This window comes from Staurois parvus, unplaced genomic scaffold (assembly GCF_062004578.1).
Source record: "Staurois parvus isolate SC_StPar_1 unplaced genomic scaffold, SC_StPar_1.0 ptg000017l, whole genome shotgun sequence".
NCBI classification, from domain to species: Eukaryota; Metazoa; Chordata; class Amphibia; order Anura; family Ranidae; genus Staurois; species Staurois parvus.
The window spans coordinates 9,398,126-9,413,340 of NW_028317813.1; the positions used below are offsets into that span (position 1 = coordinate 9,398,126).

Below are 15,215 nucleotides of genomic sequence, written 5' to 3' on the forward strand. Positions count from 1 at the left end.
CCGCCCTGCTGCAGTATATGTACTGTGGCTGGTCAGCAACTGGTTAAACAATGATAGCATTCTTTCATGTTTATGTTTTATAAAAGCTCTTTTCTTATTGTTTATAGCTTTTGCTACATAAGTTTTATTTAAATAACCAATATGTGAAAATAAAATATAGTGCTTAATATAACCACAAATAATAGCGCTCACAAAAAAAACAAATTAACGTGCTAATAACTATTAATACCACCACCAAATTATATGTGTGAGAATTAATTAAATAAATAATCATTGGATCCTCATAAAGTCCATTCAATAAAGTACACATATCAATGGTATATATCAGTGATGGCGAACCCGTGGCAAGCGTGCCACAGCCGGCATGCCGAGCCTTATCTGTGGGCACGCCAGGAGAATACCGTATTTTTCGCTCCATAAGACGCACTTTTTTTCCCCCAAAAAAGGGGGGAAAATGTCAGTGCGTCTTATGGAGCGAATATAGAGCGGCCGGTCCGGTATTTCCACCGCCGCCGTGTCAGAATACCGGGCCGGCCTCTCAGCTCTGCAGTGGGACCGTACCTGTCCCTCTATCCAGCGGTGCGCTGTCTTCCCGGCTTCTGTAGTGTGCGTGACAGCCGGGTCCCAAGTGCGCATGCGCAAGAAGCAGTGCTCTTTGTGAATGGTAAGGCGGTACCTGGGACACATGACAGATCCCAGAAGCCGCCGGACCAATCACAAAGCGCAGCGCTTCTTGCGCATGCGCACTGGGCATCCGGCTGTCCGACGAGCGTGTGGGACTACAGAAGCCGGGAAGACAGCGCGCGGCTGGATAAAGGAACAGGTAAGATAAAAAAAAAACTCTGCGGAAGTAAGAGCGGGTACCTGTAAAATTCAGGTACCCGCTCCCCCTCCTCCCCAAAGGTCAGCAGTCATCTCCTGTACTGTCCGCAGTCTCTGGTCATCCCTGTGCTTTCCGCAGTCTCTGGTCATCTCCTGTACTGTCCGCAGTCTCTGGTCATCCCTGTACTGTCCGCAGTCTCTGGTCATCCCTGTACTGTGTCCGCAGTCTCTGGTCATCCCTGTACTGTCCGCAGTCTCTGGTCATCCCCTGTACTGTCCGCAGTCTCTGGTCATCTCCTGTACTGTGTCCGCAGTCTCTGGTCATCTCCTGTACTGTGTCCGCAGTCTCTGGTCATCCCTGTACTGTGTCCGCAGTCTCTGGTCATCCCTGTACTGTGTCCGCAGTCTCTGGTCATCCCTGTACTGTGTCTGCAGTCTCTGGTCATCCCTGTACTGTGTCTGCAGTCTCTGGTCATCCCTGTACTGTGTCTGCAGTCTCTGGTCATCCCCTGTACTATGTCTGCAGTCTCTGGTCATCTCTGTACTGTGTCTGCAGTCTCTGGTCATCCCTGTACCGTGTCCGCAGTCTCTGGTCATCTCCTGTACCATGTCCGCAGTCTCTGGTCATCTCCTGTACCGTGTCCGCAGTCTCTGGTCATCTCCTGTACCGTGTCCGCAGTCTCTGGTCATCCCTGTACTGTGTCCGCAGTCTCTGGTCATCCCTGTACTGTGTCTGCAGTCTCTGGTCATCCCTGTACTGTGTCCGCAGTCTCTGGTCATCCCTGTACTGTGTCCGCAGTCTCTGGTCATCCCTGTACTGTGTCCGCAGTCTCTGGTCATCCCTGTACTGTCCGCAGTCTCTGGTCATCCCTGTACTGTGTCCGCAGTCTCTGGTCATCCCTGTACTGTTAATTAGTTTGCACTACTGTACGAGTTGTTTTTTCTAAACCAAAAGCTCGATATTCAGGTTTCATTGCAGTGTTGGCACTTTGAAAGAAATAAGTTGGTTTTGGGTTGCAGTTTGGGCACTCGGGCTCAAAAAGGTTCGCCATCACTGGTATATATGATCTTCAATCAAATGAAGTTATAGAATCTTCCTTCACCAATATATACTCCAGTGCTCAACACCCCATCAAAATGCAAACTCACCAGATACTGGTGAAAAACCAGCATATCTTTATACACACAATGATTGTGATAAACTCAGCAAGCTTAGCTCTCTCCAGCTGAAGGATCCTATATACTACATAGATCACATATGAATAGAATAAAGAACACTCGCCATAGTATAATAACATTTTAAACTATTTATTTCCAAGCAACCCCCATAAAACCGCACTCACATTGTGTCAGTACAAAACAAGCATTTTACATTAAAATCTTCCACGACAGCGTTAACTCAGAGCTCCCTGCTCCTACAGTGGTGTCTCACCAGCCTGCAACAAGATGGCATAGTTGCAAGTCACATGGTCCGGACACGTGGTGCTGCGTACGTGATGACGTCACTGCTCAATCACTAACGCGTTTCATCAAACAACTTTGTCCGATGTCGTGATGAAACACGTTAGTGCGCGATCGAGCAGTGACGTCATCACGTACGCCTCGCCACGTGTCTGGACCCCGTGACCGCAACTACACCATCTTGTTGCAGGCTGGTGAGACATCACTGTAGGAGCAGAGAGCTCTGAGTTACCGCTGTTGTGGAAGATTTTAATGTAAAATGCTTGTTTTGTACTGACATAATGTGAGTGCGGTTTTATGGGGGATGCTTGGAAATAGTTTCAAATGTTGTTATACTATGGCGAGTGTTCTTTATTCTATTCACAAGTAATCTATGGAGTATATGGGATCTTTCAGCTGGAGAGCGTTAAGCTGTTGAGTTTATCATTGAGTGTATAAAGATATGCTGTTTTTTCACCAGTATCTGGTGAGTTTGCATTTTGATGGGGTGTTGAGCACTGGAGTATATATTGGTGAAGGAAGATTCTATAACTTCATTTGATTGAAGATCATATATACCATTGATGTGCGGACTTTTTTGAATGGACTTTGAGAATCCAATGATTATTTAATTCTCATACATGTAATTTGGTGGTGATATTAATAGTTATTAGCACGGTAATTTTTTTGTGAGCGCTATTATTTGTGGTTATATTAAGCACTATATTTTATTTTCACATATTGGTTATTATTTGAAGTATTGTTGCATAATAGCCACTCCTATATTATTTATATGTGTATGCTATATTTCATGGTACTACATTCCAGGGGCACAATTATGTAGAATTTGGACTATATTGATATTATACACCAGGGTTTATTTTTATTTATATAAGTTTTATTTTTAGCCTTTAAACTTGTTGCCTATGGGAATATGGTTTGCAGTGTGTTCACATAGTCTTTGAAAACTCCCATTTCTGTGTTTTCATCTATGCCAATATTCCCTTCCAGTCCAAGTCTTGGAGAGCAGCTCTCAGCCTTGGAAAATTAGCTCTCCTAAAGTTGAGTGTTTTTATTTTTCCTGTATGCACTTGTTTACAGCTAATAAATGAAATCATGTTATGGTCACTGCTACCCAGATGTTTTTATATGAACATTAATAAGATCTACTGTATTCCAATCACCCAACTGTAGGTGGTACAAGATGGAGTCTACAAGCTAACTAAACTGCAGCCTATCCCCTGCAGTCCCCCCCCCCCCCCCCCCAAAACATTGTATGGACTGATGAGTGACTTAGACCACATGGATAGGCCCCTGGTTGGATCAGTAACGGGCACAGAGCTCCACTTTGACTCAGCCATCAGCAAGGTGGGGTACTGGCCTTGTTAAAGATGAGCTAGTTGGACCTTTTCAGGTTGAATATTGACTCAAAAATCCAACTCCCAAACCTATTGCCAGGTTTTTTTTTTATTCCTTTAGAAGACTGCATAGTCAAGGAGACCATGAGGTTTATGCTGGACAATAGAACATCACATGCATCGAAGTAACCACAGCTAGCCAGTAAAGACCTTAAAGATACAGGCAGCACAGTGGCTAAATGGTTAGCACTTCTGCCTGGCAGTACTAGAGTTGTTGGTTTGAATCCAAACCACAGCACCACCTGCCTGGAGTTTGCATGTTCTCCCTGTGCAGGTTTCCTCTGGCTACTCCGGTTTCCTCCCACACGCCAAAGACATGCTGGTAGGTAAATTGGCTTCTGTCTAAATTGACCCTAGTACATGTGAGTATGAATGCGAGTTAGGGACCTTAGATTGTACACCCCTGGAGGGTTCGGGACTGATGTGAAATGTACAATATATACACATGTAAAGTGCTGCATAAGTTGATGGCACTATACAAGTACCATTAAAAAAAAAAAAAAAAAAAAAAAGCCCTTTCCTCACCTGACCTAAACCTCATTGAGAACATGTGGGGGTCCTTATTAAGCACTTGCCAACTGCAGATAACCAAATGACAGCTTCACTACAGCTGGACAGTTTGAGGACATCCTCCCAGAATGCACCCCCTGGCAAGCTCGGTGATGGCTGTGTCCTACAAACACAGCTGAACGTGATGTGGTAAAAAAGTTAAATCACAGCAGCCTTTACCATGTGATCAGCCATATCCAATGACACCACAGATCACCAGTAAATGCAGTTGCTGTGCAATATTGCATGACCATGCAATTGTCAAAGTGCAGCAGAGCCGAAAATTGGCCTGGGCACTAAAGGGGTACAAGGGCCTGGTAGGCAAGTGGTTGAATGGGAGATTTCCAGTGAAGAAAACCAGTATACTTCTCTGAACAGTGTCTGGGAGGCTGTAGTTGCTGCATAAAGTTTAGTCAGATAAAAGAAAAGTGACAAGACTTCATGAATGGAAGGCTTATGACTTACTGAAAAGTGTAGCTAGATTGGTCGCCAATTATTTATTTTTAAAATGTCAAATGTTTTATAAAATTGTGAGCACTCACTTTGATGAAGACCAGCAAGATGGGAAAAGTGTTTTCTTGTTTGGGTGCACTATAATTCTGCACACTAATAGTTGCCCAAAAGAAAGCCAAAACGTCATGTTAACTATTTAGGTTTGAGATGTAATATTTTGGCTTAACCAAGAGCACTGTAGTTGTGCTACAATGAAATGAATCCTTAATTTAAAAACTTGCCTAATTGTAAATCGTATAGCTACACCTTTGGTGTTTGGTCCCCATATTGAAGAGTGTTTTTGAGATTGCTGGTTGCTTCTTGGTCATTTCCTGGTGTCCTTACCAGGAGAGGCTGTGGCTGTAAATTTGTTTACCATTTCTACAAAGATAAGTGGGTTCCAATGTATAGATTCACTGACATGCTCATAAAACAAGGATTTCTGAAACATGAAATGAATTCAATCTGCCGTGAAGCAAAAAAGGACTAGTATTGTGAGACTAAGGCCTTAGAGGCTGTATGCTACCCTTAGCTAGCTCATTTCAGGATTTTAAACACCACTACAAATATCCTGTTACATCTGGATGCAGAGTAGTTTTGAGTCAGTGGGAGGGTCTCATCAAAACAGTAGGTGTTCGCCAACCAGCATTAGCTAAACTTAAATTTCCTTGGGCATCCCCTATTCCAGGGGTAGGGGACCTGAGAGCTGCAGGACTACAAGTTCCATCATGCCTCTGCAAGTCATAGCTGTAGCTGTCAGTTTTGTAATCTTTGCAATGCCTCATGGGAAATGTAGTACAACAGCTAGAGAGCTTCAGGTTGCCTACCCCTGCCCTATTCAAAAGTATCATTGATGGCTTTCCAAAATCAAAATCAGGGATGGAGCCTCAGACTTTCCAATAATGATTTGCAAGCAAAATAAAAGGTAAGACAGGAAAGTCTTCTGTGCTCTAAGTGGTGCCAATTCCTTAACCGGTCCCAAGAGGTATCCCAAAAGTGAAGTGTATTTTAATTTTTTTTTTTTTTTTTTTTTTAAAACAGAATAAAATAAAGATCGTCCATTTTCTAACCAGGTTATGTGAACATCTATAAAAAAAAAAAAAAAAAATTTATATATATATATTAAAATGATGCATCACTTGAATGGGTCTCATTTGGTAGTGGCTCCACAGAAAACTTTTCCGGGGGGGGGGGGGGGGGGGGGGGGGGGGGGGGGGGGTGTAGAGGTGTGATCACTACACAGCAGAGCAAGCATTATGTGCACGACTAAAAAACCTCCAAGCCTTAAGATAAAAAGAAAAGTCAGCTGCACATACAATTAGATCAAAAAAGTTTATTTTGTTTTCCACAAAAAAAAGCAAAAAAAAAAACAAAAAAATTTAAAGTTTCAGTAAACAGCACAACTTAACAAAAATGAAACCCGTATAGTCAGTTGTGCATTAATTTCACAAAGAAAAACAAAAAGACAAACCACACACAAGTTAAGTTTTACCCTGCTTGGGTTGGTCTCCCTGACCAGTCAGCAGCCACTATAATAAAGGCACATTTACATGCAAATCAAGTATTTTCCAAGGCATTGCAATTCTAGTCTATATAAAATGACTAAATCAGCATTAGAGAAATACGGATCCCAACAGAAACCGCTCATCGCTGAAGCTGTAAACAGTGTGTCACCCCCATCTACCCTCTTAAAGCCCAACACCAGCCAAAGCTTTTGTATGGACAGAGTGGAGATGTGTTAAGACAGGTCAAATTTCAAAGTACTGTGCCCCACTGAGAAGATTTTCTGACAGGTTTTAAAGCCCAACTGAACTTTCAATTTAAAACTGCCCAAGTACATTCCAGGTTCATCAAATAAAATCCAAAAAAAAAAAAAAAAAAAAAAAAAAAAAGGTTCTAGTTTGTTGGGAGTCAGTCCAAGCAGAAAAGCTGTAGCCTTTAAGCCTCTGCAGAGAGGCCACTGCTTCTACAGAGCTATAGTCATCTGGAGATTCTGGCAGAGGAACAGCTGTAGCTGCTTTCTAAAGAGGAAAATCCCCACAAAAACAGAAGGATATGTTAACCTTTAAAACAAAATAGGGCACATTTTTATGCAGGAAAAAAAAAAATTCTAATTTATTCTTGGGAGCCTGAAAAGCATGCACCTGTGATCAGAGCACAATGTGCAATGTCTGGCTCCTGCAGACTGTCAGTGTAACAGTCTGCCTGTACCTCTGATGCAGGCAGTTACTGAATGACAGGAAAAATCAATGGCCTAAGTGCTCACCAGCATCCTTGCTGTTCATGGATAACTACAAGTCATCAGCTGCAGAGACTTAAGGAGCATAGATGAAGCTAAGCTGTGCCCTTTTCAAAATTGTGACAGCAGTTGCAGGGAAAAGATTCCCAGCCAGCTGCCATAGGGCAGGCTGCTGAAGCTGGAATATGCTCCACCAAAATGTGAACTTATCCTTGGACACTGAACACCTGTTCTGATGCATCCAGAATGTATTTAGCCAAATTAAATTGCGGTTTAAAATTCAGTCTGATAGTTGCTTTAAGACTTCTCCTCAGTAATCTGCCCAATACCCATCTGGCTGAAAACAAAACATGCGTGCTATTAAACATAAAAATTGGCTAGGGTTGGGCTTTAAAATAAGTGTTGAGAGACTGCAGCATTTCCAGGGTAATACAATCACCACTAGATAAAGGGTACAGATGCCCTTTATAGTAAAACATCTGTAAATCTCACACTCCTGTAACCAGAAGTAAACAAGTGAAAATATATATAAATACAGCTTATCTTGCGTCAACCCCACCTTCCCCAATACAAATACATAAATAGATGTAACAGATTAAAGTAGTTTACAGAAAAGATTGTAACATTAAGTAGTTCAAAATGAAAAAAACAAAAAAGGGAAAAAACCATATACAGCAATGTAGCACTGCTGCCTATTTGTGCAAACTGGCTATTAAGATCAGAGGCCTCATATCAGAACTGCAGCCAGGGTTGTAGTTTTGTCCTCATTTAGGAGGAACGCAGCACAGGACTGCAGAATGACATGGTTCATAACAAGCTTATCAAAATGGAAAGGAGACTGGACAGGCAAATGACACTATTCATGCATCACTGCCTTCTCCAGGAGACTGCATTGATTGTTGCGTGGTTTCACATTCATCCCTTTGGCCACAGTGCCAAATACAGCCAGTAGCTCATTGTCCTGAAGCTGTTGGCTGCAGTGATTGGCAAACTTTACATGAATTTACACTTTTTCTCATCGCTGAAAGACCTCTCCACACGGTCAATTTCCTCAATGATTTTATGGAATATCAGTTTGCTTTTCTGTAAAGAGAAAAAAAAAAAAAAAATTAAGATAACCAAGCTTAAGACACTATGCAGAGTGCAATTGTAAATAAAAGGTAAACTTGTGCTTACTGAAATTGTGTTTCCTATACCTTTGCAGTAATATTGTGTGACAAGAAACTTGGAACCACCACCATTTTATTCTCTAGGGTGTCTTTCAGAAAATATTTTCTAGGTTTTATGTAGTCTCCAGGCTTAAGTGATTTTTTTTTAAAAGCAAAAAGGGCTCTGGCAACAAGGATAAGGTCACCTTCAGGAACATGTTACACCTGGTTTTAAAAAGTTGGAACAGATAACATGTTCCTACAGTGGCTTGGCTATCCAAACCCTGTGTGACAGCAACATGGGGAGAAGTTCCCTGTACCAAATGTCAATTTTTGAAAAGTGGCTGTGCTCCACCCACATAGAGTTCTGTGAATCAAACAACTACAAGTACAGACACTTTTGCAGATGTGGTCTTGTAGTTGTCAATGAACTACCATGGCACTGTTAAGTGCTTCTGGTAGCACATTGATTCTTCTGGTCAGTGTGAAACTGCCTGTGAGGTTTTACTGGGATGGGGGGGGGGGGGGGGGGGGGGGGGGACCAAACAAACAAAAAACACACCACACCAAACACTGGGAGGTGCACTTTTTTTTATAAAATCAGAAGTAAGTCCATCATTAGGGACAAATAGAATGTAACCCACAATTGTCCCTTGGACAATTAGCCTTCTGAAAAAAACTTTCCACACCCCCGCAATCTGTTAGAGCAGCATTTGGTCAATGATGCCTGGTGTATTGCAATTTCATGCAATTGACAACTGTGGGAACCATTGAAGATAACAGAATGTACAGCTTTTAAATACTTTAGAAAGTTAGATAAAACAGTCTGTACACCACTGAGATAACAAAACCTAGAGAAATGCACAAATTAGAAAGATTTGTTTACCTCTGGGTCTTTAGCAGAGACTTCCATAAATGCTGCTCCCCAGGAATCAGCCAGCTTTTTACCATCTTCTGCTCTCACCCTACGACTAAAGAACAGAAAAAAAAGATAAGGGAATGTAATAATTTCACGGCCAAATGCCAACAAAGTGGTCAAATGTAAGAAGGAAATATCACCTTTGGGGTGGCAGATCATTCTTATTCCCCACAAGAACGATAGGCATGCTAAAAAAAAAAAAAAAAAGAAAAAAAAAAAGTAAACATTTGCAATTTATATTAAACCAAGTTTACATACCACACAAAAAACACATGGCAATCTACAATAGCAGTCCAATCTTGCTGGAAAGTTTCTCCAATACTGCATGTGTTACATTTGTAGGTTACTTTACTTTCTTGCTCAGTTCAATGGGGTTAAAGCCTGAAACTGCACGGTTCATTACATAATACTGTGGTAGCTCTTTTAGTACAAGTGCAAGCCAACAACTCTGGATCCAGCTAAAAAGACCCAGGTTATCACATTTGTCACAAAGCACACACCATTTAGAATGTTTGTCAGATCATAATACTATATAAAAAAAAAAATTGAACAGGCAGGATTTAAAAACGAAGACTTGTTCTCTTCTGAAGAAAAAAAAAAAAAAAAAAAAAAAAAAAAAAAAAAGTGTACCTGCCTACATGGCTCACTGTACAAATTTGGCAACACCAAATTTGATGGAACTCAATTTGCAGGAGTGATGTCATCCCCACCTGGCCAATGACAGCAGCTGGTGTTTGTAACCAGGAAGCCAGCCACCTGGAGATGTCAGCTTGGAGCTCCAAGACAGTGCATTACTGGATCAGAGTATAGTTCTGCTTTAAACGGTTTTCCTGATGTTTTAACTTTACTCAGGTGGTGGCCCATTTCTGGTTATGGAGTTGGGCAACCCCACCTCACATGGAAATGCTTAGTACCCAAGCAATTTACAACTTGCTCCAAGCACCGTCACATACCTCTGCAAACTAAAAGTCAGTGTTTGCATATACAGTTTGCAGGGCTGTATGAGTGTTGTGAATTGGGACACAAAATTAGCAGTTATGTTTTCACACTATAGAGTGCCTTCTTTATTTTGCATCTCGTTTGGCCCAACCATAGGATTAAATATGAAAATTTTGTGATTTCAATTGTTTTGAAGATGCTGGTCCTTTGAATTTGAGAACTGAAGATTGACCCAAAAAAGGGAGAAAAAAAAAAGAAATACTGATCGTGACTCAGTACTGAGGCATGAGGGTCAGAATATCAAAGCAAGAGGTAAACAGGAAAATAAAAAAAAGGAAACTACTGCTTAACCACCTCCCACCCGCCATACAGTTCAATGACCGGCGCAAGGTGGTTCTCGTTCTGGGAGGAAGTCATATGACGTCCTCCCATTCTCACCACGCATGCGTGGCTCCAGGAGCATGGTGATTGGCAGTGCGCTGTGTCCCTTGAATTTTACATACTGGAGCTGAATGGTATGCTTAAACACAGATCCCATTGGAACTGTTGACTGTCACAGTAACAAGTTCCTAGCAGGTTATGGCACACTGAAGCTTGTTGAAAGAATGCTAGCAGCTTGTTTACATTGACAATCAGCACTTCCATTGAGATCTGTGAACAACATTTCCAAAGCTGCTTGAAGCTTACCAAGTCAGAAAGGCTTGCTCACACTGCTCTTATTTAAGCTGATGCCCCTGTAAACAGGCCTAGGAACGTGGCTTGGTCTGGGCAGACTCCTAATCTAGTTCTGGGATAAAGCATGTTACAGGAGTGCGTTTGCAACTTATCTTTTTGCAAAGCAAACCTGTCAGAACCATGAAAGCTGACCATTGTTTGTGCTCCTCCTGAAAATTAGGATTTTTTTTATAGAAGCAATAGTCAGCCTACATGGTTCTCTTATGGCACACGAGAAGAATGTTGCTCTGAACAAGACCACTTTAGCAAGCTTGTCTCACAGTAGCCAAACATTTTAGGCAGTTTGCAGCAAACAAATTTTGTACCTGTCTGAATAACAAACGAGATTTGTTTGACAACTTACAGGCATTTTCCTCTTCTATCCACAAGCACTCTGTACAAGCCGCTAGCAATTTCAAAGCTGGAAAGAAAGAAATTTAGGGAAAGTTAAATACAGTTAAAAACTGAATTAGGAATGCATGATTAATACCCCAAAAAGATCAGTAGAGGGAGCCAACACCAATTTACACCATTCCCCCAGGGAAAGTGACCTTACCTTCTTTCACAAGCCACAGAATAAACTACAATGTAGCCATGTATTCCAAATATAAATGCTTGTGGCAGTAAAGAATACTCGTCCTGTAAAAATAAAAAAAAAATAAAAAAAAGTGTCAAAATGACAGAAGGAAATGAAAGCCATAACAAAAAAAAAAAAAAAAAAAAAAAAAAAAAAAAAAAAAAAAAAAAAACACACTCACCAGTCCTGCGGTGTCCATCACATCCAGTTCAAATTCGTCATTTCCTAGGGTAAAGGTTTTGCTCCAGGCTGAGGGGGGAAAAGATGGCCAAGTTATTGAAATGTAAATCAAACAGCAAGGCTTGGCATTTAATGCACCAATTCAAGGCAGTTACATAAAAGCCAAGATCTCGGAAACTTACTGTGTTCAATAGTGGGTTGGTAGACTGCAGGAAATTCCTCATCGACAAACTGCGAAGCCAGTGAAGACTTGCCTGAAAGAAAAAAAATATATATATATATTAGTAGGAGTCAAAAAGGGAGACCATGCATGACAAAAAAAAAAAAAAAAAAAAAAAGAAGAAAAAAAAAAGCAGACCACCATGGCATTGCACAACACATGCTGTGGCACAGCATGCTGGAAAATCTTTACACCTGTCAATTGTTCCCATTTTCTAAGGGGAACCTACCAGCTAATGGAATTAAGCATCCAATACAAGCTTTAAAGGACACAATAGGATCAGGGACATGATTTTCAACAAGCTCCTCACTCTACACACCATTGAAGAGCTGGGGGTTCATTTATGGAAACGGCAGCAAGTTACCCACAGCAGTCTCATTGCTTCAGCCCAATAAGACCATGACTGCAGTAACCATAGCAACCAGACTCTCAATGCTGCTATGGGTTACCACACTCAATTTAACTACTGAACAAGGTTTCTCTGGGTTACCATTGAATAAAGCTGCTATGGGCCACAAGCTGCGATAGTTGATGCTCAATCATAAAATGTGGCTATGGGTTACTGCACTTTATCATTGGAACTTACACATCTTAAAGATGTTAAGTTACTGAAATCAATCACTCCTGAGCAAGAATAGCTCAACACTGGCACAAGTGCCGTGATAACATCTGTGCATGCTGGAAGACATAATGGAAACTGTTGCATATCACAATGGGATTGGTTGCTGCTGCCATAAATGCACAAGTCCCTGTTCACACTGGTGTGCTTTTGTGGTGCTACAGCACACCTTTCAAGTTTATAAAAAAAAAAAAAAAAAAAAAAAAAAAAGGGAATCCCTCTGAAGCCAGTCACAATCTTACAAGAGTCATGAAAGCTGCAGCTTTGGTGGTTTCCAGGTCAATGATATCCTCATGTGACCAGGGATGAAAATACATGCAAAAGAGCTAAACATACATTGCATTAGAAAAAACGCAGGCAAAAAACAAACATACTGCATTTTCAGGCACACCAATGTGAAGACGACAACACAAACCCCCCCCCCCCCCCCAAAAAAAAAAAAAAAAAAAAAAAAAAAAAGGGGGGGGGGGGGGCTGGACTGGGTGGGGAGGAAAGCCAAAGAAAAACCAAAACAGCCAAAAAGCAAAATAAAGCCAAATAAAACCAGCAAAGACAAGAAGAAAAGCAAAAAAAAACCCAAAAGATAAAGCCAAAAAATTATAATAAAGCCAAAGAAAAGCCCAGCAAAGAATACCAAAAAATAAATAAAATAGGGAACAAAACAAACCACAAAAAATAAAATGGATCAAATAAACCAAGTAAATAAAACTAATAAACCAAAGACCCCAAACTCACAACTAACCACCACAAACCCGATCTCCCCACCTTTATTAAACCCTTTATATAGTCTCAAACCGAGGCTAAAACTGGTTTGCTGTGGTTGCCCCATTGACCAGTGTACCCACTTGGTTTGTCTATTTCTACAATTCTGGTCTTATTGTACAAAATGGAAAAAAAAAAAAAAAAAAAGTTTAACTTGCAAACCCCCTCACATCACACCTGTTTGGTTGCTATGGATTACTGCACTTCATGAAATCTTGACTAGAGCCAACCATGAAGGTCTCAGACTAAAGATCAGGCCAGGTGAGTTGCTATGGGTTACAACACGCAGTCCTCAGACCATTAATATAGATGTGGGTTTCAATGACTGGGGGGAGATGAAGCTGGTTTGGTTGCTATGGGAACCCGCCATCTTTCTAGATTAGGGAAGGGTAGGAGGTCGGAGACTTCGGACACCCAGTTAGCCCTTTGCACACGGTGACCAGCCACCACCTCCACTCCTCCTGGTAGCCACCACACAGAGCACTCGCCCTCCCCCCACAGGGATGAGCAGTGCCCCCTCCTCCCTGACTTCTCTCAGGAAGCCCGATGACCCCACCACCGCCCACCACCTCCCCCACCGAGATCAGGGCCATCCACCATTTGAAAGTCCCATCCATAGCGCCCACATATACCGCAGCGTTTTGTAAATCTGATCCATCAGCCAGTCCAGTCAGCGCAGGTCCCCCCGTGCAGTCTAGAGCTCCCAGACCCCCAGTGCCCGACCACATAGAGGTGCCCCATGCAGCCACATCGCAATCACCCCAGCGACCTACCGACAGTTGGGTATCCCAGCATAGCAACTTTGCGGTGCTTGACCAGAGGCATGATAAAAGCGGCACAAAGTAGACGGCGGAGCGGAATCTAAAGCTGAAGCGATGTCCTCGGCCAGGTGGACAAGACGACCCTTTTCTCAGTTCACTATTCTGACCAAGACCGCGGTCTTCGGGTCAAATATACCACACGCATCATAGCGGACCGCCCATTTGGCGCCCCCTTGGCCAATTACGACTCCCGGCTTGCGCCGATTGGCCCAGGAGCCTCAGGTAGCCAATATACATAGGGATGAAAGGCTGCCGCCAGTGTTTTCATTGTTAGGGTCGTGGGAGACCGCTGGCACACCTAGCGCTGTGATTGGCCTTTGCACTTGGTTGTGATCTGTGATTGGACGACGCTGGAAGAGGGACGGATGGCAACAAAGCCATGTGTGTGTGCGCACGAGGAGCTGTATGCATTCCTTGTTGTCAAAGCTCAAAGGGATCCTAGATTAGGAAGACGAGTGCAAATCACACTCCGAACACGGCATTCATTCATTGTATCCTCTGCTCCCGCCATGTGTGGGTGATGGGTACATGGCCGACAATACTTGCTCCAGCCAGGTCAGAACCTGACAATAATATATACAGGGCTGCCAGGCACAGGGCATTTACAGCGCACAAAGTACAGTAATGTCCCTGTGAAGTACATAGAAACCCAATCACTAATGGCAAATTCCTCTAACTTTATTGAGTGTATGTTAGTGACTGGAAAGCAGCTGGATGGGGTTTGTTGTGCACTGCTGGGAAAAAAAAACATTTGTAGCAATGTGATTTTTTTTCCCCAGACCTGAACATTGATACATTGTTATCTATGGGGGAATGTAAAGCTCCGTAATGCAGCAATGCATTCATTATACAAAAAAACCTTACATGTGAGTGCTGCAATGTATGTGTACACACTTGTATATATACAATACATTGCCAAAAGTATTGGGACGCCTGCCTTTATACACACATGAACTTTAATGGTGTCCCAGTCTTAGTCTGCAGGGTTCAATATGGAGTTGGCCCACCCTTTGCAGCTATAACAGCTTCAACTCTTCTGGGAAGGCTGTCCACAAGGTTTAGGAGTGTGTCTATGGGAATGTTTGACCATTCTTCCAGAAGCGCATTTGTGAGGTGAGGCACTGATGTTGGACGAGAAGGCCTGGCTCGCAGTCTCTGCTCTAATTCATCCCTAAGGTGTTCTGTTGGGTTGAGGTCAGGACTCTATGCAGGCCAGTTAAGTTCCTCCACCCCAAACTCACTCATCCATGTCTTTATGGACCTTGCTGTGTGCACTGGTGCGCAGTCATGTTGGAACAGGAAGGGGCCATCCCCAAACTGTTTCCACAAAGTTGGGAGCATGAAATTGTCCAAAAT

The 15,215-nt window shown here is 42.4% G+C and overlaps 1 protein-coding gene across 1 annotated transcript; it reads right to left on the bottom strand.

Annotated features, from left to right (window-relative positions):
- Positions 1-7,953: 7,953 nt before the first annotated feature.
- Positions 7,954-13,863, bottom strand: RHEBL1 (RHEB like 1). Its single transcript, XM_089681622.1, has 8 exons — positions 13,812-13,863; positions 11,620-11,691; positions 11,439-11,506; positions 11,237-11,319; positions 11,045-11,101; positions 9,168-9,215; positions 8,995-9,079; positions 7,954-8,043 (listed from the first exon to the last, which is right to left on the bottom strand). Exons 1-8 carry the CDS (start codon positions 13,861-13,863, stop codon positions 7,954-7,956), a joined length of 555 nt encoding a protein of 184 aa, XP_089537748.1.
- Between the last annotated feature and the right edge of the window lie 1,352 nt (positions 13,864-15,215).

What these genes read in the sequence shown, in the direction of transcription:
- RHEBL1 (XM_089681622.1), bottom strand. Translation starts at nt 13,863, where the DNA reads ATGCCTCTGGTCAAGCACCGCAAAGTTGCTATGCTGGGATACCCAACT. An exon ending in GCTGGGATACCCAACTGTCG is followed by an intron (nt 11,692 to 13,811) that starts GTAGGTCGCTGG and finishes TTTTTCTTTCAG; the next exon opens with GCAAGTCTTCACTGGCTTCG. An exon ending in TGATGGACACCGCAGGACTG is followed by an intron (nt 11,320 to 11,438) that starts GTGAGTGTGTTT and finishes TTATTTTTACAG; the next exon opens with GACGAGTATTCTTTACTGCC.